This window comes from Solenopsis invicta, chromosome 12 (genome assembly GCF_016802725.1).
Source record: "Solenopsis invicta isolate M01_SB chromosome 12, UNIL_Sinv_3.0, whole genome shotgun sequence".
Taxonomy (NCBI): Eukaryota; Metazoa; Arthropoda; class Insecta; order Hymenoptera; family Formicidae; genus Solenopsis; species Solenopsis invicta.
The window spans coordinates 9,437,606-9,465,265 of NC_052675.1; the positions used below are offsets into that span (position 1 = coordinate 9,437,606).

Here is a 27,660-nt window from a genome sequence, read left to right on the forward strand (position 1 = left end):
ATTTTGTACGAAGTATCCATTTACTTTGTAATAATTTGTTAAAATGTGTATATACATAAAACGGAAATCTTGCATTTATCATCCCTCTCGAGGGTCAAGGAAGTGTCGAGTATTGAAAAAATATTTTTATTACCGTTCATAATAGTATTTATACATGTTTGTATAAACTATTTTATTTGCACTTTCATTGTAAATTGTAAATTTTCTTCCATAAGTAGCGTACAGTATACTATGATTCATATTCAGATCTTTCCGAGATTTCAGAAAACAAGAATTGCTTTTCATTGTCACTTACACATTAATATTGCCACATATCCTGCACATATATCAACATTAAAATAAAATATGAAACTAAAAAATTATCATACAATAAATTTCGGCAAAAAAAAACTATATAACTATAGAATGATAAATGTAAATTCGCATGCCGTAAGATCTAACAAGATTGTTTGCACATAATTTCTTATGTAACTTATCTTTATATATTTATAAATACGATAACAGGGTGTGAATAAATTTCGCCCGTGTTTACTTCTGCGGTAATAATAATAATAATCTTTCGTAGAATTATTAAAAATCATAAAAAAGTCGTATGTTTATACAATATATATAGTTTATATAATTGATAAGGCAGTGCAAACTGCGATAATATAAACTGTATAAATTATTTATTCTTTCTAATATAACGCAAATATTAAAATGATTTTGTTTTTCAAAATTATAACAGAGATACTCGATAAATCGCCATTTGATGCAGAAGTAAATTACAGCGGTATTTATTCATACCGTTCAGATGTTCAACTGTGAATCAGTGCATATGTATAATACATTATGTGTATACATGTGTAATAATTTACGTTCTCACGCGCATATATATATTAGACAGCATATACATAAAGAGTATACATATCTGTTCTGTGTGTATAATCACGCTCGCGAATGCGCGTATATAATTCGTATATTATAATCGCACTTAATAGGGGACAATGATATCCAAAATATTTTCGTTATATAAATCAATTATTTACGTACAATAATAAAATATATATATCGGATATATTTATTTTTTTTTACGTTGAAAACTTAAGTAGATTTCAGATCACTCTTAAATGTGTGCGTGTATATTTTTCAACGCTTATATACACGAAGGACCAAGCTATCGGTATACCTAGGAGGGACTCCTCGGACAAAATTCAAAATATCTGTCGAAAGAACGAGTATAACATTTGACACATGAATGACTATACAGATTATATAACGCGTGCAACTTGATATCATTCTTAATCGTTACATGTACAATATGGCAGACCTAAAAGTGGTGCAACTCTCTAATATAATAATAATAAAGTCGAATATTAAGTAAATCACTCTCTCATGCACAAACACTCTTTACACGTATGTAGACAGAGATTATATTTTTTTTTTGCTTATACTCATATAATTATATCTCGCAAATAATTCCGCGTCGCGGAAAATTATAACAGGTCTCCATACCTCCATTGTTTTCGTTTCCGTCGTTTTGCCACATGATATATCTTATTAATATTTATGTAAATATATATTTATATATATATATATATCTACTCGATAATCCTGCAGCTTGAATTGTACATTTTTCGCAAAGTTAAAAGTCTGCAATTTATTCAACGAATCTTGGCAACGCGTTTTGAACGCCCTGCCACTTTTCTCTCATCAACGTATTGCACATTGACGTCCTAGAATATTCTCTGCGAATAGCACTTCTCTTAATACTTTCAGCTGAAATAATATATATACATGTAGCTCTCGTGCATCCGCATACGACGCATACTCTTAAAGCCTTCTCTTCGGGATATTGGTGATTCTAACTACGGATGTTCCCAACGATCCTTCTCGCAACGTAACGAGAAACACTGTTGGGAGAGCGATCTAACCGGCATTGTCCTTTTCTTTCCAGGGATATACATATCGCGAGAAAATTAAATTTTGATTGCACAGTTCTAACGCTACTACGTAGAGTCTATCGATAACCAAGCTTTATCTAGAACGGTAACGCGGTTACGCCGCACTACGTTAATATTACATAAGGCACATTTATGCGAGAGAGTTGTACAGAATTTCGACAGCTTCTCCGACGTGAGAGGTGTGTTGCGCGAAGAAAAAAAAAGAAAAAAAAAGGGAAAACACGTTGGCATCAATCGCGATTTTCTCCGACGAGGTCTTCGCGAGTTCTCGGTTTTTTTTTCGCGCGACACCTTCCTCTTCAGCAGTTAGCTCTAAAAATGCGCGTAAATATAAACATTGCGTTTAAGTTATGTTAACGTTGTCACATTCTCGCGCTGCCACCTCCAGAGACGGAGAGGTGCCAGCGTAGTCATAAGTACTGGGGAAAACGCGAACAACATTTCATCGCTGCCGCGAGAAGAGAGAGAAAATAAAAATACTCCGGAGACACATCGCGCGCGCGCGCGTGTGCTACAACAAATAATCCCCCTCCCCGGGAGAGTAAAAATAAAATCCGATAAACTAAAAACTAGTGTTACTACCGCTAACGTTGCACTGAATTCGAATTGCGCATACCTGACTCGCGTCCAAAACAAGGAATAGTCCCGCGTTTTACTCGCAAAAAGGCGCGTGCGGGGATTCTGTGTAAAATATATAATATATATGAAATATATTGATAGATATATATTTAATATATATTAATATATGTTATGATATTTATATATTATTTTATAATGTATATAGCGTCCCAAATCTCCATGCATATATTATGCTAATATACCTCGCAACGATTTTTTGCGAAGTGAGACGATAACTCGTGCCGCCGTCGACGGGTTACGACGACGGCGCGAAGTGGCTCGGATTCCAAATCGGCGACGACTCCGTCGATCGCCGAGACGCGCGAAAGAAACTAACGTTTCCGAACATTAAGAGGATACAGGATGATGGATAAGCTTGACGAACGGGGCTGGTGACGCGGACGGACGGCGAAGGTGGTCGGCTGGTTGGTGAACCGATCGAACGCGGGATGCTGTTCCAGAGTCCAGGTGTTAGCACGGGGCGAGTGGATATCCATTGTTAGCACTCCAAGCCTACAGGCCACGGGCAACCGGGGTTAACAAGAAAGAAAAGAAAAAACAGTTTGTTAGTAATCTGATTATGACTGACCGACGTTAACATTAAGTAACTAGTAGCTCGCCAGCTGAGAGAAATATAGTTAGTGGTGAAAAGCAACGCTTCCGTTTTCTTGTACAACATAATAATCCGGCATAGACAGGTTAAATGTCGTTTTCGCCAATTCGTCCTTTCATGCTGAGTGCGTTAGAACTTTTGGATTCTTCTCGCTCGCTCGCTCGGGAGAGAGAAGACTATCGTCTTCTAAGACGATATCGCTTCACCGACCGTGCGCGAGCATCTTCACTCGATCGGATCGGCAAGATTCGACGAAGCATTGCTTTGCACCGGCTACTTGTAATATTATTAGTGTGAAGCATTCGACTTGTACGCGTCATGACAAGATAATAATTCAACGAGTTCACGCGAAAAGACGAACGTCGATCGTTCGTTTGTCTCACGAACATTCATGACAATTATAGTCCCGTTCGTTTCTTCTACCCAACTGATACGATTCGTTCGTTTGCACCCTCCCCGCGCGTAAGAGTCGTACAAATCGATGGATTTACACATCGCTGTAATAACTCGCGTCAGGCTGAATGCACCAGTGAACGAGGACACGATGTACTCGGTCGATTTCTAATTACACACTTCTCAGCGATCGCGTTTATTGAAACCAGTCGTCCGGCGATTCTGGCATTCCGATACTCCGTTGTTAAACGATATACTTCCGAAGTTGACGACCTTCGAAAATGACGATCTCGATCTTCCAATTGATAAAGCAAACGCGCGAGTACCGTCTTCGCGCGGCGAAAAGTTCAATCGAAAAGTTAATCGATCGTTCCACTGGTGCATTTACCTCACAGCGGTCGTAAAAAAAGAACGTATAGCTGCCTGTATATGTCAGATATCAGCCAAAAAAAAAAAAAAAACAAGACACGTTCAAGTGGAAAGAATCGATGATCGATCACTATCTGTTAATCGCTACCGTTACACACGTATATGGATTTGCGTTATTTCCGAACATTATAGCGATTTTTCAGACAGGCAGCCTAGGTGTGCACCTGCCACCACATTAGCACCGGTAAATGAGAAAGATTACATAACGAAATCCCGATTACATAGTTACGATGATATTATTGTACCGATCACTATTGATCTTTAGTGATTAATGTCCCATCAGCAAGCGGGTGTCAGAGGCTCATGAGTGTTGCATGTGCCATACAAGACAGATATTTGTAGTACAATTCCAGGCATACTTTTTTTTTAAGAGAAGCATATTATTAATAGACGCTATTAAACAGACCTGTTTATATAGTATATATATATATATATAATAATATATATAATGGATGAGAGAAGTTGTATGGATCCAATGATAACTGGAGATTCGACGAGAAACGAGAAAACGTGACAGAATACCTTTAATTTTAATTTTTTTTAAATATTTACAACTAATAGATAGTCGTATATTTCTATATGCAACTCTAATGTATGTCTCAACAAATGATAATTTGAGGTTTCGAGACATTCTCACACGGATTAATTAGTGACAATGGCAAACTTACAATTGACAATGATAATGTTAAATAGAAAAATAATACATTTATTATCAAAGCCATATTTTCATTGAAGCAAAACTTAAATTTGATTAAAAAATATTTAAGTATCGTGATAAAAGAGGAAACGACCAAAAAGAGTAATGAGTTTTTTTTTTAATTGAGTGAAATCAAATTAGGCAAGTTCTTTCTGCCCGTGGTTATTGATTAAACACAGTTTCGTCGTAGAACCTTCCAATATCGATTAATCCGAAACTTGTGAAATATTCTTTATGTACATACGAATTTGTGTGTATGCATATACTGTGCGAATTAAACTCGCACTCGCGTGACTAACTCCATTGAACAAAGTAATACTGATTTCGTAAAATAAAGACAAATAACATCACATTAAATTTGTGACTTGTTTCTACGTTGACGTCAAAAGTAACGCGTTATTGTGTGATATTTTTAAATTCAAATCTTTATAAATAATCCACGTCGTCTAAATTATCTAAAATGTTTTAAACAATATGAGAAATACAGATCTTTAAAATCTAAAGCCACACTTCTATTCTAATTTGTAAAAAAATAAAAATAAAAAAAATAAGATGTGTAAAAATTCAAACAAAAAAAAACTTCACATAAATATATCTAATTCATATAAGTTGTATATGCACTCTGTGTGTACGTGTGTGTGTGTGTGTGTGTGTGTGTGTGTGTGTGTGTGTGATAATGTATGCGCATATACGAAATAGCACGAAAACAACTCGTCACAGGAAAGGAATGTTTTGCATAAAAATTGCAATGTAAGCAATTTTTATGCAAGACAAATGTTCCGTTTGAAGAATGATTCTCGCATATCCCGTACATCCGCGCATCTGTACTCGATTTGTGTGCGTGAATGTGTGTAGCATCGTTGTTAGTTTTATTTTTTTTTTTATAAATAAAAGTAGTGCGGTTGTGCATCTTATACAATGGATGAAATTGCGCCTATGACAAGGAAAGTCAATTATGTATAAAAAAAATTATAATACTTGTTAGTGAGATAAAATATGTAAAAGGACGGGAGAGATGCCATCTCCGGCAGCATTGTCCGCACTTTCGCGGTTTACTTCTGCTTCCCTTTCTCTTTCAACTCGAACCCGTTAATAGTGAGAAAAATGCGGAGATCAATGTGAAAGGCAATCGATTTTAGCCACTCGTTAACACGATAAGGACGAGGCAAAAAGCAAAACGGGAAGCGCAAAAGAATAAATAAATAAATAAATTATTACTCGCGTGCGTCCGATTCTCTCGAGACTCGAGTCAAAGAGGTAAAATATCAAGCCGCGTCGATAGAGACGATTTACAGGCGACAGACCGGATCGTTGCGTAAACCTTCGCATCGTACCGCGTTACCATCCCTTGATTTCTCATTCGCACAACGGATATGCGTACTTCTTGGATGCAGGTAGTCTATTAATGTCGTACAACAATTTCTGGATTGACGCCCTGTGCTTACGCGAGTGAAATCTTTTGTAACAAAGCAAGGCGTATAAATAAAATCGTCGAGAGAGAGACTTCATGGGATTTCCCCGGTATCTCGACGGTATTTCGTTCTGGAGCTTCTTTGCCGATCGGAAGCAATACTCGCGTCTACAAGCGGACAAACGTCCGCTTCGCGAACACATGCGCGCCTAGGCTGCGCTTCGTTCTCGTAAAATAATTTGTCCCTTTTTTTTTAATTTACATTCGAGAGAAGAAAGACCAAACGCGAAGAATATAGCAGTAGGATAATAATCATCCGGATTTCCGCGCGACGAATGCAACACGAGCGATCGTAGATTCGCGGATTAGCCGCGCGCGCGACCCTCGGGATGCAGCGAGCCGTATTTTACAATTTTCCTCTCGGCCGCGAATCTAATTATAAATTCGGCCTGACGCAAGGTGTTGTTCGCGCGATCTATTTTCACCCGAGCGAATAATCTCGCGTCGCGGTCAAAGCAACACGCCGGGTAACCGAGAGAAGATGCGTTTTGCGTTCGCGTCCCTTATTCTGCTGCATCAAGGAGTCTGCTCAAAGTCACACACCTGAGAATCTTCCCCAATCTTCCCGGCGCGACAGCGACTCCGTGCAAAACTCGATTTGCGTCCAACACCCGGAGATAATTCGGGTAAAAAAATATTTAGTTGTGCACGGTTACACGATTAAAGAAAAGTTTCTTTGATCTGAAGAAATTTCTTGGTTGTTTTTTTCATTGGAATTAAATACTTTGTGCAAATCTTTTTTTTTTTTTTAATAAAAGTAATATATTGTGAAAACCAGAATTAAATTATTTCTTGCATGTGTGTCTTTCTTTAAATTAAAAAATTATATGTTTAAAAAAATAATTTAAACAAATATTTTTTGTTTATTTACTTTAAGAAAAATTAATAATTCGTCATTCGTTTCTTGAAATCAAATAAATCCTTGTTTTCCTCAAAGGTATTTTCAACTTAAAAAAACCAAGTTAGAAAAACGATTTCATCAATTTAAACATAATTTTTATCTGGATGAAGAAACCAAATTCTTTTTTTTTCCACATTTGCATCGCACGAAAATTCCAATTTTTTTTTAAGCATATATAAGCTTTACAGAGATATGTAAAAAAAAAAAAAAAATCACTCGGACTGCGTGTCGCTTCCTCGAGACGGCAATATTCGCGGAATCTAATTTCTACCGATGTAGATTAACTTTGATCTCGGTTTAACTTGCTCTTTTATTTTTTTCTAGTTCCAAGAATTAGAAAAAAACAAAAAGTGAGTCGAGATAAAATTAATCTATAATACATGGGTAGAAACGGACGTAAGTCGGCTCGGAGTTCGCATTCGATTTCGTTGCACGGTTCGTTTTAGACGCATGAAATACCAGACGCGCTTTCGACATTCCGGACGCTTAGCACCCGATTCCTGCGGCTACGGCTAGGGCTAAGCCGAGAAACGAGTCTTTCTCGCTCTCTTTCCCTCCAACCCACGCGTCAATTCGCCCATGCTCGATCTCTTTCTATTTCTCTCTCTCTCTCTCTCTTCTTCTACCTCTCCCTTTCTTTCCCGTTACCTCGCGTACTATTATGGCTAATGAAAGTTACGCGGCTTTCCACAGTTGGAATGATCTGGGGAAGGTACGACCTGTGTATCCCTCTTTCCTCTCCGTTCCCTTTTTTCTCTCTTTTTTTTTTGGTAGGGGAATACATGAATAATTGCGACATTAATCAATTCTTTCGTCACGATCACCGGAAATCTATCGGCATATGTATACGTGTGTGAACGAGAAGTGCCACTTCAATCGATGAGACACAACCGATGTCGATCGGTGCGGCGTCAGGTACACAGGACGAGACACGCGCGCGCACGAACACGCACGCCCCGCCACGCGTTGCTGCTGTCCGCTCTCGCGCGGAGGTTCCAATCCCCGAGTGAAAGCTTCCCGAGTGAACAGCAACACATTCGTGAGGAGGCGACACGCGCGAAAGGCCCGGATTCTCGCCGCCGCTTTAGCACGAGCCAAAACGCGGCGGGTCCGGGCGCGCGTCGTGCTGCGCGAGTCTCGACATACATGATAAACAATAAAAAGCTATACATATATATATAAATATAAATCTCCGATTGGAATGGTCTGGGTGCTCCGTTAGATGAATTCGCAATTAGATGAATGTAGAGAGCTCTCGTAGATTTATCATGAATATACGCAATAATAAAAGTCATCGAAACGTTAGGCATTCGCCAAGACGTAGGTGCGTCAAATTGATGCGAAAGGTTCGTCACATCTCGACAACGAGACTCTTCAGTCACGTGTTCAGTCTCTTATTTTTCCTCTAGAGTGAAAACTGTTCGTCTTCTTTTCAAAAAACTTGGATCCCCTCGATTTTTTTTTTCTATTGCAAAGCTGGAAAGAAGACAAATCTCTTGCATGAATCCAATTTTAACGACCGCCGTTATTTTCTTTGGAATTTGGAAGATACGTTAGGTGACCATATGTTCTTTAGATCTGGATATATATTATATGGATATATTGATATAGTTATATTTCTCAAAACTCAATCATTTTGTTCTTCATTTTGATCTGCTGTTCTTTATTTTGCGAGAGATTCTTTTCTAATTTTCTAACAATTGGTTGTTTTTAGTTGGAAAAATATGTAGGAAGAAAATCTGTAAAGTTTCAGGTTTGTCCCTGATTTTCTCGAAGAAGATATGGTCATCGTAATCTTACCGAGATAAAAGGAGCGCCTCGACCATTCCAACGTTGAGAATGCAAGGAAGATAATGAAGACGTAGAAAAAAAAAAGATTAAAAAAATAATTTTAAAAAAGATAAAAAATAAGAGGATAAAAGAGAGAACTTAATTGAGAACTGCCTGTGCAGACACTAACCTTTCCGCGATGGCGCGAGAACAGTGCTCTGTTTCTCTCTCTTTTTCGCTCTTTCTCTCTCTCTCGCTTTTTCTCTCTCTCTCTTTCGCGCGCGCTCTCTCTCTTTCTCTCTCTCTCTACGTACTCGCACCGTCTCTGTGTGTTCACGAGAGAGCGCCGGCCCTTTGATAAGGGTGCTCGCGGATCTGACCCAGGTGCCTACGCTGCTTGGCGGCGGCCGCCGCTGCGCCTGTCGCCAACATATACACAGCATGAGTATGGTCAGCAGGACCGTCACTTCCGGCGTACGATCACTTTTTCGGCGCACAGATCCGCAAGGGATCCATTCGCCCGTCTCTTGGCCGGCTAAAAAAAATCTAGAATCCTACCGCTATTATCAGTGCAAAAAAAAAGACACATCGGGAAGGAGGAACCCGTGCCACAAAGAAATTCGGCATATCCGCGAGATGGTATATTTACCCATCGACGATGTTTACACAGACGCAGACGGCAAATGTGGATCTTACTAATTTACGCTATTAATTTTACCAATTTGCGATATCTTCGAGGGAAGAATCCTCTCTTCTTTTCTTCTCTGTGCAACGGGTTCTCCTGTGACGACGTCGCTACGATGCCGGCGAGACGGAAGCGGGCTGCCTCGACTCCGTCGAACGCGGAAGAAGCCACCTCTTTTCCGAAAGCAACCGGCTCGTGGCGGCGTCGTCCGATTAATGCTGATTGTCGCCTCCAGTCTGCGATCGATGCGTGAGCTCACGACCGTCGTGACGCGATCATTCCTCCGGGGTGCTGAAGCTACGGACGCGGAAGCTACTAAATGCCAGAAACGTGCGCGAAAATACTGCGGATACGGTAGAAATACTGCGAAGATACAGCAATACGGCGACGCGCGACACCCTGCGACGCTCCGTATGTACCGTAAGGATGTCTTTTACCTCCTCTCGGCTTGAGCCTCGCGAGCGTCGAGTATGCGGAATTACGTCGCTGCTCTAGAACACGATATTGAAGCGATTGCTCATTCGATATTGAATAACGCTTATCGAAATATCTTCGAGTGAGGACCGGCTGTTTCACCTCCGAATAAACTACGTGGTAAGTGATCTAAATGGCTGCCTACCCATCACGTCTATGTGTGTATGTTACGGGCAATTTGAATAATTGGGAATCGTACGTAATGGCCGGTTAATAAATAATTTCCAACTTATTCGGTCAAAATAATTGAATAGAAAAGGATTAATGAAATTTCCCAAAACCAGCGGTATTGTATATGATACCCAAAGGTGGGACAACCGGTCCTAAGGAGACTCGGAGACACCTTGCTCAAAGACATCTCGTTGAAGCAGCGACACGCGACCGTATCTCGCGTGCTCGTCCCGATCTCCCTCGTGGGCTCACGCTCGATCGCAGTCTTTAGGCCTGTAGCGGGGCAAGCCTTGCCTACCAGAACACTGTAAGAATACTGTAAATCGTCAGTGAAAAATCGTGCGTCCCTGAAACTCCATATTAAAAACAATCTCCGCCTCCCCGGGGGATGGGAGGCGAGACGCGGCCTCGTCGGAGAGACACAGATACTTACTTACTTACTTATTTACTTATTATACCTAATTAAACGGGTCTACCATATAGATATGACACCTCCAGTTTCGCTCGTATCGACGCTTGTTATCTAGGTACATATCGGAGAGATTTTTGCGCGTGCGTGTACATATATAAAATTCGTAAAGTTATAGACTTGAGAAAAAAAGAGCTATCGTTGACACCGGGCTACCCTCCTTGCTCTTTAGCGCGCGCGCGCGGTTCAACCTCGCACTTTTGATTTTTTGTCACTGAAATCAGGTAAGTCTTTGTCATGTAAACTAAAAATGTATCCAACCATTCTACTCGGTCCTACCAACAATGAGTATTGGGATTACTTCTATCCGTTGCTTCGGCCCTCAACCTCGTATAAATATATCTATGTAAAGAGCTAAAACTTTATAAAAATAAAATTAAATAAACGTATAAAATAATATATAATATATAGCTCGCATGATAACGATATACGTGTGCGTGTATGTGTGTGTGTATATATATACGATTTGCGCATATTTAAATATTACTTAAAAGACTATGCCATCAGAAAGAGTATTGCGTATCTATAAAATAATCTGTATAAATACGTGCGCTAAGTCGTCATTCAATTCTCCTTTGTTCTTTTGCGAGAAAGGGGGGGGGAGGCGTGAACGCGCGATAAGAAAACAAAAAAAAAGAGGGGAAGTACTTTTTCAACGCATAGTCTTATCCGTATCGTCTGAATTCGCTACAAGTAAACGCTAGAACCATCAGTCCTCAAAATATTGTTTGGTCCCTGGGTAATATTTCTCCCTCCACCTATATATATTGCCTGCGTAAAAAAAAAAAGAATCCTACGTACATTACATTACAGGCTACCTATCACCAGCCATCGTATGGCGTGTCGCGCGATAGATCCAATTTGTATTTATTACCGATGAATCCTCGCTAAATTGCTCGCTAATCCGATTGCTATCGTGCGATCGACGGCGATCGCCTGGACCGATTCGTTTCAGGCTGTGAAAACTCGATGATTACGTCCTCTCGGCGCGAGGAGAGAAGGGGGGAAAGAAAAAGATAAAGCTACTGCCTCGGAAGTCTCACAATCGAGTACTCTCCTACTTTCCTATTCCTTTTTTCTTTCTTTTGAGATGACTATCGATGCGCTAGGCGATTCGCGTAATTACTTCGCTAGAGTTGTCAAAGAGTTACGTAATTAGAGGTAAGGTTTTCATCCGGGGAGCGAGAGAGAAAACAAAAGGGAAAATGTAAGTAGACGCAACGTGGAGTCAGTTTTCGTAGGAGAGGTGGACGGATCGAGTTATTAGTCGTTTAGTTCGCGTGTTAGATCAACCCGAGGGATTCGATTGGGATTCTAGTGGTACTTCGTAGTTGCGATCGTCGTTAAAAACGTAAATTTAGCTATACAATAAGCGTCATCAAGCGCGACGAAGAACGTGTTCGCGAGAAGAAAATACGCGCGAGATGGAAACGAGAAGAAAATAAAAAGTGAACGTGTATTAAAATTCGATTAATGGACCATCACCATCCTGTCGAGATAGGACTATTGATTAAAACGGTTTGATTAGCAAGGAGAAGAAACGTCTCTGACGACGATACACGTCCCTTCCCGTCGTCGAAGCTACCAAATCGAACTCTAAGATAAGCTTTAAGAAAATATTATGCAACATTAATATCGTCTACTTCAATAAATATATATATAATATATATAATATATTCTCTGTGAAATCTATATATATCTACGCGCGTACGTGCGTACACGTATCTGTAAAAATAGCTACAACAAGAATGGCCTTTGATTACTGCATTGAGTAATGCGCGACAGCGCGCTATGGATCTCTCATCGATCGTAAGAAAAAAATCCCACGTGAGATATACGCGCGTGTACATGTACATATATGTGTATAATGAGTGTACCTTACCGAGCATTCCCTTCGGCTGGATATACATTTAGAACGAACAGCGAACCCGAATGTTGTTATCATTCAGCAGATTTATACATCAAAGCGAATGCGAATAGAACGTTCACACACGGAGCGAAAAGGCAGAATCCAATCACTGGTAGCAGACTATATCAACAGCTGCCAGAGCAACTGAGTCCAACTTCTTATTAACTTCTGCCTTTCCACTCTGTACGTGAATGGGCCCTAAATATTGAAGAGAAGAGAATTTAAAAAATATATTTATACAATTTTACAGTGAACTATATACACTTATTGATTTTATCTGATTAATAGCTAATTATTTTAATTTTTTACACGTATCGTACAAGTATCTCAAATTACTACATACAGCGAATCTGGCCGAATGCCGATGTTTGCTGCAACTGAAAAAAAAAGGAAAGACTTCACGAACATGAACGCGAAGGTCCAAACGTTCGTGTTCACTGTTCGATGTTCGTTCGTAGATGTGCTCTCAGCTTTATACGTTAAAAAGACGTGTGAATGCGCGAGCATTCATCGGGTAACTGGATGCCATTGTGTACTGGGGGAAGAAAGACGCGTCGATCTTCCGTGTGTCGCGACGAGGAACACGCGTCCGGGGGGTAAATATACTCCTGGATAGTCTCGCCTCGGGCTCGGCTTTCAAACAGGCCCGGGATCGAACGTCGCGTGCGTCAGTGAGTCAGTAAACTCGTGTACCACTCGACGGAAAGTACTTTGGATACTGGTGAGGACCGGACGGGATTTCTCGCGTAGCCGAAATATCTCGACGTGTTTTTCTCTTTCTCCTTTCTTTTCTCGAAGAAGACGAGACTCCGCGGGATTGTCCTGGCTAATCTGGCTCGCCACGATTCTCGACGCGAGTTTAACGCAATCGTCTTCTCGCTGCAGACTCCCGCGATCTCCCTGAATTACGTCTACGTCGCACGGTGCGAGATTTGCACGATCTGAGGATGAAAAGACGCGTCCGGTTGGCGAGAAATTCCAATCTAAATACTTTGAAACATGAAAGTATCAATCTCAAATCTAAATTTCTAATTAAAATAAAATCAATATAAAATCAGAAATATTCAGCAAGACAATTTATTCCGGCTACTATTAAATATCACGAATTTCATGAATTTCAAACGGAGAAAGTGCAAAAGAAAAAATGTGTAATCTCCATACAACCGGGCAGAATATTTTTATCCTCCTTTAGCGAGCAAAAATTGCACCATGCAGCTACCCTAACGGCGGCTCGAGGAGAAAAGATGCATTCCAGACGGCGAAACACGTGGCTGCTGGTGAACGGCACGATATCGATTAAAAAAAAAAAAAAAAAGAAAGAAAAGCTTTCGGACTAGTATAGCTACATCCACACGCGATACAGCACACACGACGAGTACGTACGTCTGCCCCATCTCCTCTTATACCTATACCTATGCCGTTCCCGATAGAATCCTGCCTGGCGCGGTAACACGGCCTAGCCGTTCTTGCCACTTCTCTATCGTTATTGATAACCCTGAATCTTCGTGACACAATTATTTCGAAGGCGGTGCATATACATTACACGCTAAGGCTTTCACGTAATTATAATAAATCTGAACTGACGCGACTAGTAAATGACTGATTTCGGTTGTGTTCTCTAACCCTAATCTATCCTCGCAAAAAGTACTCGCTAACCGCTACGATGATGGCGATGATGATGATGATGATGATGACGATGATGAATAATGACGGTGACGCGGTGATGACGATCGGGATGACGAGGACGACGACCGACGATGATAACAGAGATAATGACGCGATGGTAGAAGATGATAACTATGACGATGCAACGTGGATGATAATAATAATAATAATTAACGGCTACAAAAGCGATCGGGTCGCGTAATTAACAATTATCGTCTTACAAATTTATTACGTATACGTGTCGATTGGTGACGCTCTCGTCAAAGCGTTTGTGCACGTTTTCGCCAATCGCTATCGATAAAACGTTGCCTCCAATTTCGTTCTATTCCCCTGTGACAATTAATTTCCAAATGTATAAAAAGATTCGCACCGATATCCCGGGATTAGACGGGCAATTTTTACAGCGATTATTGCCTCGGCAAAATATTTGATGTATAGATAAAAATAGAAGATGAGTATGACAAACAGCTTTAAAAAGATTTCTTTCTTCGATCTCACCGTTAATCGTTCGCCGCTCGTCTAATCTTTCGAGAGACTCGCAGCACAGGGAAAAGAACGGATAAATATTATTGGAGCCATCTTCAGGAGCAGAGAGGGTCACCAATCGTCAGTGACGTGTCGCAGGCGCGATATAATATAATAATATTAATAAAAATAATAAAAAGCGCACAGCTTCGTCCTCTCCGTCGCGCGTGCATCTCTCTTTAAAAATTAAAAAAAGAAAAAAAAAACATTTCCACGTATAAAAAGCCCCGTTTCTCGTGTCATATAGAGGGGAAGAGACCTCCGTTTCGGGAGCCGACTCCGTTTCTCTCCGGTGCCGCGGGGGGATACGGCAACGGGAGCGCGATCAACGAGCAAACAACCCACCAGAATGATCAGCAGTGGCGTACTCGGTGAGCAAAGGCGAGGCGGCCAGGGCGGCGTAGTTGGCGTAGTCCGCGTACGGCGTGTAGATGAGACCGTGGGGATCGCCGGCCGACAGGAGCGAGCCGGGCGGCCCGGAGCCGTTCAGCAGAGACGCCGCGGTCGTGGGCACCGATATTCGCGGCGACAGAATCAGGGGCGCGCCCAGGGGCGCGCTCGGCGTCCGCATCGGCGTCGCCAGTCCAGGCAGCAGGCGTTGAGTCTCTGCCGCGGCGGCGGCTACCCGCCGCCACTCCTCGTCGCAGGCTGCAACAGAGAGTGCTGTTGAATGACTGTTCGTTTCCCTGCATCGCCACCAACCGAAACGGTTTCGCGAACGCTACGACGACGTTCCGTAAAATTCGAGGAAGTGGGAAGCAGAGTTCTGTGGAGAAACTTGAAATTCGTCCAATGAATTGATGTGTCATATTAACTATCTGCAGTAAGAGGGTAACCACTAGTTAAAATGTTGTCCCAGGATTACATGATTTATTATGATTTCTAGTGATTTCATTTGATTTTATGATTACATCTAATTGCAAAATGATTACACGAGAATTTCGTAAGAATTTTATAGTGATTTCATCTGATTGCAAATGATTTCATCTGATTACATAATGATTTTTTGTGATTGCATATGTAATTATCAGATTTGTTGTGATTAAAAATGATTTTGATTAGAACCATTTTATTACTGAGATTGTTAACTTCTCTCAAGTAAAATTAAATTGAGGCATACAGAAAATAGATATGCATTTGATTGCTGACTTTAAGACTTTATTGAAGTTCATAACAGTTGGTAAAGAAATCTTCTTAAAAAAATCGTCATAAAAATTTTTGATAACTTTTTTTTTAAGAACAACAAAATTTGACTAGAAGAGCTACAAGCTCGCACTGATTTCATGATAATTTTCATGATGATTACGCATGATTTCTATTGATTACACAAAAATCTAAAATGATTTCTGCTGATTACATATGATTTCATATGATTTCATTATGATTTCTAATGATTTCATATAATTTCATTATGATTTCTGATGATTTCATTATGATTTCTGATCTCATGATTACATCTGATTGCAAAATAATTACATGAAGATTTCGTAAGAATTTCATAATGATTTCGGGGACACTGTCCCACAATTACATAAAGTGGTTACCCCCTCGATCTGCAGCAGACCAACCTGGATTTTGCTGACGTGTACAAAGAGAATAGAAAAATGTTTCGAATCATACAATCGTATTCCTAAATGTTAAAAGAGTATAGCAGAATTTTTTCAGATTTTTAGAGCCCAAAAATCCTTTGAAAAGTACAATCTTTTACAAGTTTGACTAAGCAGATTGGTCTGCGGAGGATTAATATCAATAATTAATATTACGTACCGATATATGTGATGGATTTAGTGTAAATTAATTATCGATAAATTATATGAAACTGAGGTTTTTTTTATTACAGGCAAGCTAAGAGAAAAGTGTAAAGTCTGGCAGAAAGACTCGAAGTCTTCGAACGTCCCCTTCTTTCACGAGTCGACCTTGATTTCGACAATGCCGCGCATAATCTGGACGCGTATCTCGCGTCAAGTTTCTCCGAAATCTCTCCTAAGGTGCCCCTTCCATCTCTAATGCGAATCGGACGAAATTAGTTCCGGAAGAATAAGATGCAAAAAAAAAAACAAATTATTGACCGAAGAAGAGTAAGCAGATCAAAGATGAGTAATCGGTTGGATACGCCGCAACCATAACAATTTCTTGCTCTTGGCTAGCCACGTCGGAATCATGGCCATTAATATCCACAACTGTTTACTCAAGCACGGCACGCGGTCCCGAACTTTTCCTGAACGACCGGTGTACCGAGAATCTCAGATTTGGCTCTCTCTCTAAAGATGCAGTCGCGTCACTTCGTGAGAATTACTTCATTAGATTAGTCGGTAATGCGCGAGACGACGCGACGGGTCCACGTCGTTGGCCCATTACATTGTCCATTATCTCCAAATGCGTCATACGTCGATTACTGCACTCTAATGCGACGAGGTGAATTACGATTGCGGTAAAGTAATACTCTAAATGGATTTCTCATTAGGAAGTTTATTTCGCAAATCGACGTGTGTCCTCAGATCAACGCGATTTCCGATTCCGCGGATGCGCGCCTAACGTTAAAGTGCCACGCATAATGAGACAAGTTCTAAGAACGGTACCTGCCGCGGCGGCAACCTTTGTGTTCGAATCCCGGTAAGTCCCATTGATAATGGCGAGTTCCATTAGCTGCCTCTTCTTTAGCTCATCCTCGCCGTCAGCCTGCTAACAATCGACATTAACGTCAGAACCCACCACCGGAGGTACGATAATTATCCTACGAACGGATGGGGGAGCTCGACATTGTACAGATCTTTTCCATTTACATATGAAAGCGCCGATTGTACGCGCACGTACGCCGAGGCCACTCACTTCGGAAGTGGCGTACTGGCACGTGTGTTTTCAACTTCGACAGCCTGTTTACAACACGCACCGTTTCGACTCGCACGGAAAATACTATTGCGCCAATTTCCTTCTCTTTTTAATTTTCTCGAAAGTATTTGATCTCTTTCCTTTTCGCGAGCGCGTAAATTTCCTTCGAATTTTCCAAGCTTCGATTCGAGACCGGAGAGGATAGAGAAGAAAGAAAAAGAAAAAAAAAAACACGTTCGTGTGAGAAAGTCTCCCGGCGAGATCTCTCTTCTCGTTCCTCGCGTACGAGGCTATTATCGTCTAATAAGAGGGGAAACAGAAGGGTGTACAGTTGGAACTTTCTCACCACGGGCACGAGTAGCTTCTTGACTTCCTCGACGGCACGGGCGAGCTTCAACGTGGCACGATTCTCAGTGTCCTCGACAGTGAGCAGCACGTGCAACTCGTCCGTCAGGTGCTCCCAATTCGGCTTGCCTCGATTCTGTTCCTCCTGGTTCAGCAACACATCGCGCAATTGTTATACGTTCGCAAACATTTGTCGTTCACACATACGTACACATACACGAACTTACAGAGTTTACATAAAACTATTAAGGGGATGCTAAAGTCGTCCTTTTTTACCGACCAAACGTTAATTTTCGGGCACGCCGTTCTTCTAATTGCATTTACAGATTTAAAAATCCTTTTCCACAATTAAAGTATAGACAGTAATGTATAGCGGACGCTATATAAGGATATAGAAAAACAAAAAAAATTGGAAAATTATTTTCATTTGTTTTTCTTATCCTTATATAGCGTCCGCTATACATTACTGTCTATACTTTAATTGTGGAAAAGGATTTTTAAATCTGTAAATGCAATTAGAAGAACGGCGTGCCCGAAAATTAACGTTCGGTCGGTAAAAAAGGACGACTTTAGCATCACCTTAATCTTATTATTTAAAAAATATGTATGAATTAATAATGTATATAATATTTGAATAATATTTATAAATATTATATACGTAATATATAAATGTATATAAACATTATATAAATAATATAAAAAACATAAAAAATAAATTATACGATATAAAGGTTCCTAGGAAGAAAAAAGAAAAATAAAGAACAGAATTAATGCAATGTCGCGATTAACGTAAATCTCGTACTCTCTGAACGCTCTGCTCCTGTCTCAGGAGCGAGTTCTTTAATCAACAAAGCACCAAAGCAACAAAGCAATATAGCGGATTCTTACCGCAAGATTCTTGTTAACCAAACGATAACGTCGATGGTAACAAATAAGTTTGACACTCGCGTTGAAATTCGGCAAGGAAATAATATAGATAACACATTCAAATTCACATCGAATCATACACTGGATTCGTTTCTATACGTGTATATACTTACGAGTGAGTATTTCGCTCGCGTACCACGTGCAGCTTGAAAAAATACGACGCTTGGTTTAATGCTTTACATGAATCACTCAGTTAATTTCAAACCCACTTTCAAACCCACTTGTCACTGTCCCTGATACACAATCCCCCCCTCTGATACTTATCGCAAACATTATTTAGAGCCCGTATTGGCTCTCCGATAGTTAAGAAAATGTATATCATTTATATATAATTCTCATTAAAACGCCAATCATATCTGCGCTAGCAACATTCCTCTTAAACGAGAAGTATAATGAAGCGCGATTGAGGAGAGTAGACCTATGACTAGCAGAATCGACCATTATTATTATAACAGCTGTCATCGTTCGCGGTCGTTATTAGTTTCAGACGCTCGTTGCAGCTAACGAGCGCGCGGCGCAAGTTACGTGCTTCTCCGCGCGTATTTAACACCGCACTATCGAATGAAGTTTCGGAACTAGCTCGACGAAGAGAACTTTACTCGAGAAAACTCCATTCCTTTCGCACAGCAATGAAAACGGGGAGAGCTTCAACTCGATAGGTCTTAGCCGCTAAACGTTTCTCACCTTCTTCTTGTCCCTCATCGACCCTTTTCCGCGCACCATGATCTTGCATCCTGTCTCCTGCTCCAGTTGTTTCGCGGTCATACCCCGCGGACCCAGAATCCTCCCGACAAAGTTGAACTGCAATCACACGGAAAAAAAGCTCATTGAACCTTATTCACCGAAGAAAAATTCGGTTCTACGCGAGAAGGATAATTTTGCTGAAATGCAGACCTGAAAATAATCATGTCGAATCATTGAAAGATCTATATGGGACGTTTAAACTGATTGCTAGACTGTCGAAACTTTTTGCATCAGTTTATCGTCGTGCTTCTCGCATCGTTCTTTCGATAGTCCAACATAAAATTAGTTTCCGATCTGCGTCTACTACGTAGTTAAATTTTTAGATACTACAGTAAAATTGTTCTTTCAGCGTACAACACGCGGAGAAACATTCGGAGGAACGAGAGGGGCTACGTAAATACGGAAGAGAGTACAGGACATGCACTTCTCTAAATTTATTTACTCGCCCCGTTCTTCGGGATGCTTCCTCTGCGATTTGTACACAAATATCCGCACGTGCGTACATTGAACGCACATAAATCACACGGATAAATGTCACCTGGTTTTATGCACAAAAATCCTGCGTGCAAAGCGCTAAATTTGGCGTGTACGATCGTGTGAAAAAAAAAAGAAAGACCTGTTCCGCGAGATATCCAGTTTCATTGTTGAATCCCGGTAAATAAAGGCGGATAAGTTTAGACGGTGATTCAACCGCGGCTCTTTAGTTCGTTCCTGGCCCATTTCTTTCTTCTTTTTTTCTTTTCTTTTTCAAAAATACTGTTGCCGAGATCTTTGGAGTTTATAATATGTGCGACCGAGGCGTGTCCAAATGTCGAAATGCAAGTGGGAGGAAAGGCTATAACGGAGAGGGGCACATTGCAGCAATATTGCAGCAATGTTTCACGCTGCCTGGCTGCTCAGAGAGACCCGAAGAAAGAAACGTGGAACAATGGCAACTTTGACGATTCGTGCAAATTTATGTAATCGCTTCGGAAGACGAGGCGACGAAAGCTACCGGCGGCGTTAGCGCTAGACGCGTTAAGGAAGCCGCTTTCTCGACGACGATAAGAGCTACGAACATGTCGATAACGCGAGATATTATCGAAAACGGTCAATCAGCGTGAGATCAACGCACGGCGATTGAATAAATTGTCGAGCCGGGATGCGGGCGTACAAAGCGAGACCGCCGCGCGCCGCGTCCGTCGTCCACGTCGCGCGATAACGAATGGAATCAATCGATCATTTGCAAGAGGCTCTCATAATGAGCTAATAATCGCCGATATCTGCGAGTATTGATCATTCTTGTGCCATAATTTGTTTGTTCTCGTCCAACTGCATATTTAAATAAATTCAATGTACCACTACAAGGATTAAAAAAAAAACAAAAAATAAACAAAAACAAAAGAACAAAAAAAGGATCGAGAGATTCACTCGAAAGGTTAATAAGCTTACGACCTGGTTATTACGTCTCAATGAGAGCTAACCGCGATGGTAGAAGCTCGCGCGCGCGAGCGAGCGAGCGAGACGAGGAAACGGAGCGTGGAGAAGGAAAGGGAGTCGTCTCTTCGACGCGAACCCTATTTCGGGCGTTACAGAAATAACATTCAGCGTTCGATGTTCGGTGCACGCTGCGCATCGCTCGATCTCGTCTCCCGAGATCGGCGAACGATACTCCTCCTCTCGCGTCGAAAAGCCGAAAATTATTCTCCGTCGACACGACGAGAAAACGCGAGAGTGAATTTTCGCCAGATTCAGCGATTTCATTCACGATTGTTATATACACAGGGTGAGAATCGAGAAGTCGTTGTAATTAAATAACTGTTACTTTCTAATGAATCGATAAGTTGAAGTAGATTGAACTCGTATTGTACAGAAAGAATAATTTGATGTAATGTAATAGCTAAAAATTTAGCTACCCCGAGAGAAAAAATGTTTTAATAAAAAAAAAATTTTTTTTTTTCCCTTAAAACCATATACTTTGATGCAGGTATTTGTTTGTTCTATTTGAATAAAAATATTTACTTTAAATAAATAAATAAATAATTTTAAGTATATAATTTTAAAAATAATATTATTAAACTTAATTCAATTGTTTTCTTAGATTAAAAAATGTAATTATCTTAAATTTAAAAGTAATCTACTAAATATTTTCTAGAACTGTTAAACTGAAAAAAAAATTACTTAAAAATTATTTTTTCATTTTACCTACATAAATATTTCAATTAGAGAATTATTAAATTTTTACCTTGACTGCAAATCCTAAATAAGCTATTAGGACCCAACGAATAAATAATTCTTCTGTGTTACATAAAATTTGTTTTCTCCCAGAATAAATACACATCGAAAAATAATTTTATGTTAGACTATCAAAATAATGATGTAAGATAATTATGTAAAAAGAAGTTCAAGCATGATAAAAGTGCTGTAAAAATTTTAATATTTTAGCGGCCAAGTTAAACGTCTATTATATATTTTTTCATAGTTTAATAACATAATTATTTTCAAGTCTGTATTTTAGCAAAATTATCCTTTCCATATAGAAACCCATTAAATGATTAAAAGTCATATGTACACACACGGAAAGAACTATTACGCCAAGTATCTAAAAATTTAATATAATACAGATCTAAAAATAATTTTGTTGGACCATCAAAACAATTATCAAGGTTGCTCGAACCAGTTGAGTAACGCTACAAAGAATTTTGACATTTTGGCAATCAGTTTAAGCGTCCAACGATTATCTCGACGGTTTAACAAAAATATATTTTCAAATTTGTATCCAGCTAAATTTTTACGCATACTTTAACAAAACCGTTCGTTCCGTGCATGCATATATGAATTTGTAAAGACAGATAAGAAGGCTATGATGCAATCGGCAACACAATTTGAGCGATTGCATCATTCAGTAAATACATATTCGAAGGAATCATTTGAATTCACATGATAATCGAGGCGCTTTCGAAGAATAACATATTATTAAGTGTTTAAATAAAATATATTTTCCCAACATTAATAACTGCAATTGCCTTCAAAGAATTCTAACTAAATTCCTTTCATGGAAATGACTGCCTATACCGAATCTCCTAAACACCAGAATAACCGAGCAACGCGAGCCACATAAAAATTCATCGTTTTTTAATGCTTCTTTAAACAAGTTCGCAAACAGATATATTCCGCGCTATGCCACTATAAAAATAACAGGTTTCTGCCGCAGGGTGGCATTTAATTCGTTCTGTTCTTATCCGCTCATTACAAAATAACAAGTATTTAGTTTCAGCAATTGTCCCGATTGTCATTCATTAGCTGACATATGCATACATTAGCCGATTAATGTAGCTTCTCTCGTAAAAGCATTGAAATGTTCGCACTCTTCGGTTCTCTCCGACGGGAATCCCCTAGTCGGGGATTTTTTTATATCGCGAGTGTATTCCTTCAATCGCGCCTTGCCACGATAATCCGGGAGATGCGCCAAGTTTACGTTATACGTGTGAGTGATACTTACATCTGGGTGTTCCTTAACGGGCACATAAACCTTCTCCGTGAGCGTCGTGATGTCGCCATCGGGCTCCGGCAAAACGAGCGGCTCCTTCTTCACTCCGCTGATTTGAAAAAGACTCGCCCGCACCTTCGCGATCTCTGTAACGTGAAAATGATTCGACGATAAGTACGTGACTGATCGATGAGTTGCGCCGATTCTTCGATTCTCTAAATTCAGAGAATCAAAGAGAATCGACGAGCGTCTCTCTCTCTCTCTCTCTCTCTCTCTCTCTCTCTCATACTTTTCTTTTGTTAATGACAAAAGGAGCGAGTACTTGCATTTTTTTTTCTTTTATTCTTATCTTGTAAGTATTCTCGCTTCTTCTGTTGCCTTATTATTTTTGTTTACTTTTATTTTTGTTATTTCCTCGCTACTCTTGCGTTTATTTGTATTTTTAACTTTATTCTATCTTTTTTTTATTATTTTGCTTTGTATCTATGCTGATTGTTAGTCCTTAGGGAGCTTGCCCTAAGGCAGTAATAAACGATAAACAATAAATCTCTCTCTCTCTCTCTCTCTCTCTCTCAATTCGTCCAATGTCTAAAAGTGGATAGCCCAAATTTTCCAAATGTAATTAATTAAGTACCAGCTTCTCTTTGGAAATCGAACAGTTCCAAAGAGCTCCAGTGATGTAAAAAAAAAAAAATAAATAAATAAAAATATGTTTGCTTCACATTTTCTTTGTGCAAAAATTGATCGCAAGTCCTCTCTCGTTTCAAGCAGAATCGCTTCGAATTCGTCGACACTTTCGATGGAAGAATTCTCGGGGAGGTCGGATAGGGTTTTGACGTGACAAGCCGATTATATTGAATGGGACAATCTGCGAAGAATCTAGGATGACCGTTACATTAACGAGGAAAACGAAACGAAGCGCAAGCGAAATGGAACCGCGTGCATCCTTCATTCGATAATACGTCACGCGATTGGTCTTTATATGCGGCGTCTGACTGTATAGCAATAACGTGTAAGCGTGTCCCTGCATACCTATGCTCGCACGCACGTACTCACGCACGCATGCACGCACGTACGTACGTACGCATTTACGCGCACGACTTTATTCGTATGTTAAAGGCAGCGGTAATAACGGCGCTGCGAATCTAACGGTTGGGCGTGGCGCAACCATCTTAAATCACGAAAAAAACGAAAAAATTAAATTTTCTTACTCAACTTTTTATTTGTTTTCTTAGTTTCATATAGAATAGCTGATGACAATTGAACGACTGATACACAAAAAAGTGTAGTAATAGCTTACCAAACGTCGAACGAAATAATATAACCAAAAATAAAAATAATTTTACTTTTCTAAATATTTTTTAAATATTACTAAATTCGATAATATTTGCTAAATATTCAGAGTAGTAATTCTCTAAATTTTTTGGAGTGGAATTTCATCTAAAAGAGTGGAATTCCACTCTAAAAGTGTGAAAATCCTGCCACTCTTTATCAAGACTGGCAGGATTTTCACACTTTTAGAATGGGATTCTACTCCAAAGATTTTAGAGAGAAAAGTATTTTTTATTATATTAACCAATTTAATTGGCATTGTTTCATTCAACATTCAGTTGTTTTTCAATTTTTACATTTTTAAATATTTTTTCACCTGAATGTTGAACTCGATAAAATGTGACTTTATGGCATAAGTTAAATGTGACCCCTCTTAATATCAATGACTGTGCAAAAATAATGACATAAACTCAAACAAATTTACATCTGTTGTTTCACAACAGAAAATGATTATTGGCGTTAGAAAAAAATTCATACAGATACGGCGCTTTAAATTATTCAAACATAAAATTCGATTTAATGCATGTACATAAACGAAGTGATGGAAGTTCGAGATCGGTGTAAAAGAAAAACGAAACCCGACGCGGGGCGGCGTGGCGAGGCCAAGGGACAGCTCCTCCCCCGATCAGCCCTCTAAAGGTGACTTTGTTGATCCCATATTCGATCGGTACACCGAACATCGGTGTATCGCGACAAAGGATCACGGAATCCCGTCGTGCAACCCGGTCGCGCTCTTACAACGTACGTATATATCCGCCGTAACCGTAAAGGTCAACGTTCCGCGTCTGCCCCACTTTCTCGCATGCCTGACCTCTTCGGCTCTTCGTCGTCTTCCCGTGCCGATGATCCGCGCTCACGCGACGAGATCGGGGGCCCGCCGCTGCCGACAGTGACCGCAAACCGTCGCGTCGCGTCGCTTTTCGCGTAAACCATCCGCAAATCGCGCACGATGTATGTAACTGTAATTCCAGACGAGCCGCCGAGTCTACACGGCGGCCGCGTGAAATTTGTCCCGATTTATAGGAGGCCGAACATCTCCCGGCAGCCTCGGCTTGGCGCGGCGCGGCGTAGCGCGGCGGTTTGCATGAGAAGTAATCCCCGCGTCTCCTTCACCTGTGCCTCGAGATCGTTTCGGCCAGATAAATCAATCCGAAAATGCAGGCCTGGCAGGTTTCGACCTGTCAGCTTTCGACCTGACAGGCTACTTATACATGTTTACATTTTATCTCTTTTGGTCTGCCGGCTGCCGAAATTTGTCTCTTAAACGTTCCGCGTAATGGAATTCAACGTGACGCGTGCAATTTTAATCGTAAAGTAATTTAAATTAACGTTAATTGTGATAATTTTGCAGGAAAGAAGACTACTGAAGCTTATGCGTATAGGATAGCATAAATAAAACAATTTTTTCTTCTTGCGATTCAAGCAATTTCACATAAATCGTAAATTTACGGCTAAACGAGCGAATATAATTGCAAATATATTTCCTGCATATTAAACGCGTCCTTAAAGTCACAAATGAATCGATCGATGATTGCGCAGTAAATCGCTTATAGCCGTTAATGACTACACATCGCAGGCTCGCTTCCTCTAATGAAGCACTCGATTATCTCGAGGAGCCGATTATTAGCCTCTCAATGGGCGCGCTGTTTTTATTCAATGAGGAAAGACAGGTGGAACGCGATAACGCGGTACTCGAAATGCGTTCTACGCGGAGTAATCGGAGAGATCTCTTTTCTTTTTTTTTTTTACGAGAAATTCGTCGAGTATTCGCGAACGAATTATCGGCGGAAAATGTCGAGTGAATGGGCGACACGCTGTTGCGCTCGTGCAACGAAAACAAATCGACGCTTTATCGGGGCGGCGGTCGTCGTTCGACGACGCCGAGACACGGCGATTTCTCGGACACGCCGCTAGTTGTCACACTTATTCCGAATAGGAAAACGTCAGATCTTTTAACACGTATACACGGCTCTCGACGCGAGTCATCTCGCAACAGCCGCGAGTTTCTCGAGAGCCGCAAAGGAGGGAGAGAGAAAGAGAGAGAGAGAGGAGAGGAGAGGAGAGGTAGAAGAATGCGTCACGGCGATTCGCAGTACACATGCCCGCGGGGTTCTGCGTTCTCTCTCTTTATCTCTCTCTCTCTCTCTGTTTCTCTCTCGGCAGGAGGATGGCGGAGGCGCGAGGAATTCACGCCAGAGGGAAACGCAGATATACGTGGATTATAGTCGCGAACAGATAGACACAGATAGAAAAACAGTCGAGCGGGGTCGGAGAAGGAAGAGAAGGAGGAGGAGGAGGAGGAGAATGGCCGCGTGGGGCAAGAGAGGGAAGGAGGCAGAAGAAATAAAGGAGGGCATCATAGCCGCTTTTAGCACGGCGCAGCTCACCAGCCCATCTGCGTGACATCAGCTGACCGTCGCTCTTGGCTCTTCTCTCTCTCTCTTGCTCGCTCGCTCGCTCTTTCTTACGTCTCGGTGCCCCACTATCAATTCCTCGTACGCTATCCGAAATGCGTGATGCGTGTGGCGTGTCAGATGCGGAATACGAGAGCGAGTGAGAAAGCAAGAGAGCGAGAGAGAGAGAGAGAGAGGGAGAGAGAAAAAAAGAGAGAAACTACAATCTACGTTCAATGTCAACGTAGCGGGCGGTCGTAACATTTACGTCGCAAGAGGAGCGTCGCGAGCAACAACAATAAGAATAACGTCGGTCACAGAGGCGAAATCTCGATTCTTCGGATGATATCTCGGCGTCACGTGGTGCGCGCGCGCGCGCGCGCACTCGCGCACGTGGGTGTGCGCCAGCGGCGAGGGAAGGCTGCGTTGTACCAGCGCGACGGCGACAGCGGACGACGGCGGATGAGATCACCGATGTTGTAATCGGGTGAGACACTACGATCCGTGACCGCATATCGCTCGGAAGCTGAGGAATCGTTCTTCAAAAACCTATGCGAATGGTATTGACTGTCTCCTCTCTTCGCGCGGCGTGAATCACGACCGCGTCGTCGCGCCGCTCGTCTCGATTCATCATCCGCGTTCAGCGCGTAATTTAACGTGATCTGGTCGAACGACTGGCAAACAGCTTGAATTTTTCTTCGAGCGCTAATCGTTCGTAATTCGAGATCCATCCGCATTAAGTATGCGTGGCTTCGAGGAATCGAGAGAAATGGAATACAAGCGCGATAAGAGGTTCGTGGGGGGAGAGAGAGAGAAAGAGAGAGAGAGAGAGAGAGAGGGCCACTTCGTGGGCCCATCGCACGTCGTGCGTCGGCGAGGCGAGGCGAC

The 27,660-nt window shown here is 41.0% G+C and overlaps 1 protein-coding gene across 5 annotated transcripts in view; it reads right to left on the reverse strand.

The window, feature by feature from the left end:
• Positions 1-110: 110 nt before the first annotated feature.
• LOC105198116 (protein held out wings) overlaps positions 111-27,660 on the reverse strand; it is a 46,807-nt gene continuing 19,257 nt past the window's right edge. For 2 of the 5 annotated variants that reach the window (XR_005576007.1, XR_005576010.1), the window contains exons 2-8: positions 23,060-23,193; positions 19,519-19,635; positions 17,909-18,052; positions 17,313-17,415; positions 15,079-15,381; positions 9,026-9,254; positions 111-3,074 (exon numbers count right to left, since the gene is read on the reverse strand). Coding sequence is in view for 1 of the 5 variants with exons in the window: in XM_039455860.1 (XP_039311794.1) it covers positions 9,169-9,254; positions 15,079-15,381; positions 17,313-17,415; positions 17,909-18,052; positions 19,519-19,635; positions 23,060-23,193 (887 nt within the window). In the remaining 4 variants the exon portion in view is untranslated. Of the gene's footprint in view, positions 3,075-7,674; positions 9,255-15,078; positions 15,382-17,312; positions 17,416-17,908; positions 18,053-19,518; positions 19,636-23,059; positions 23,194-27,660 lie in introns of those variants that run through there. The other 3 variants (XR_005576009.1, XR_005576008.1, XM_039455860.1) reach the window with 3 other exon arrangements.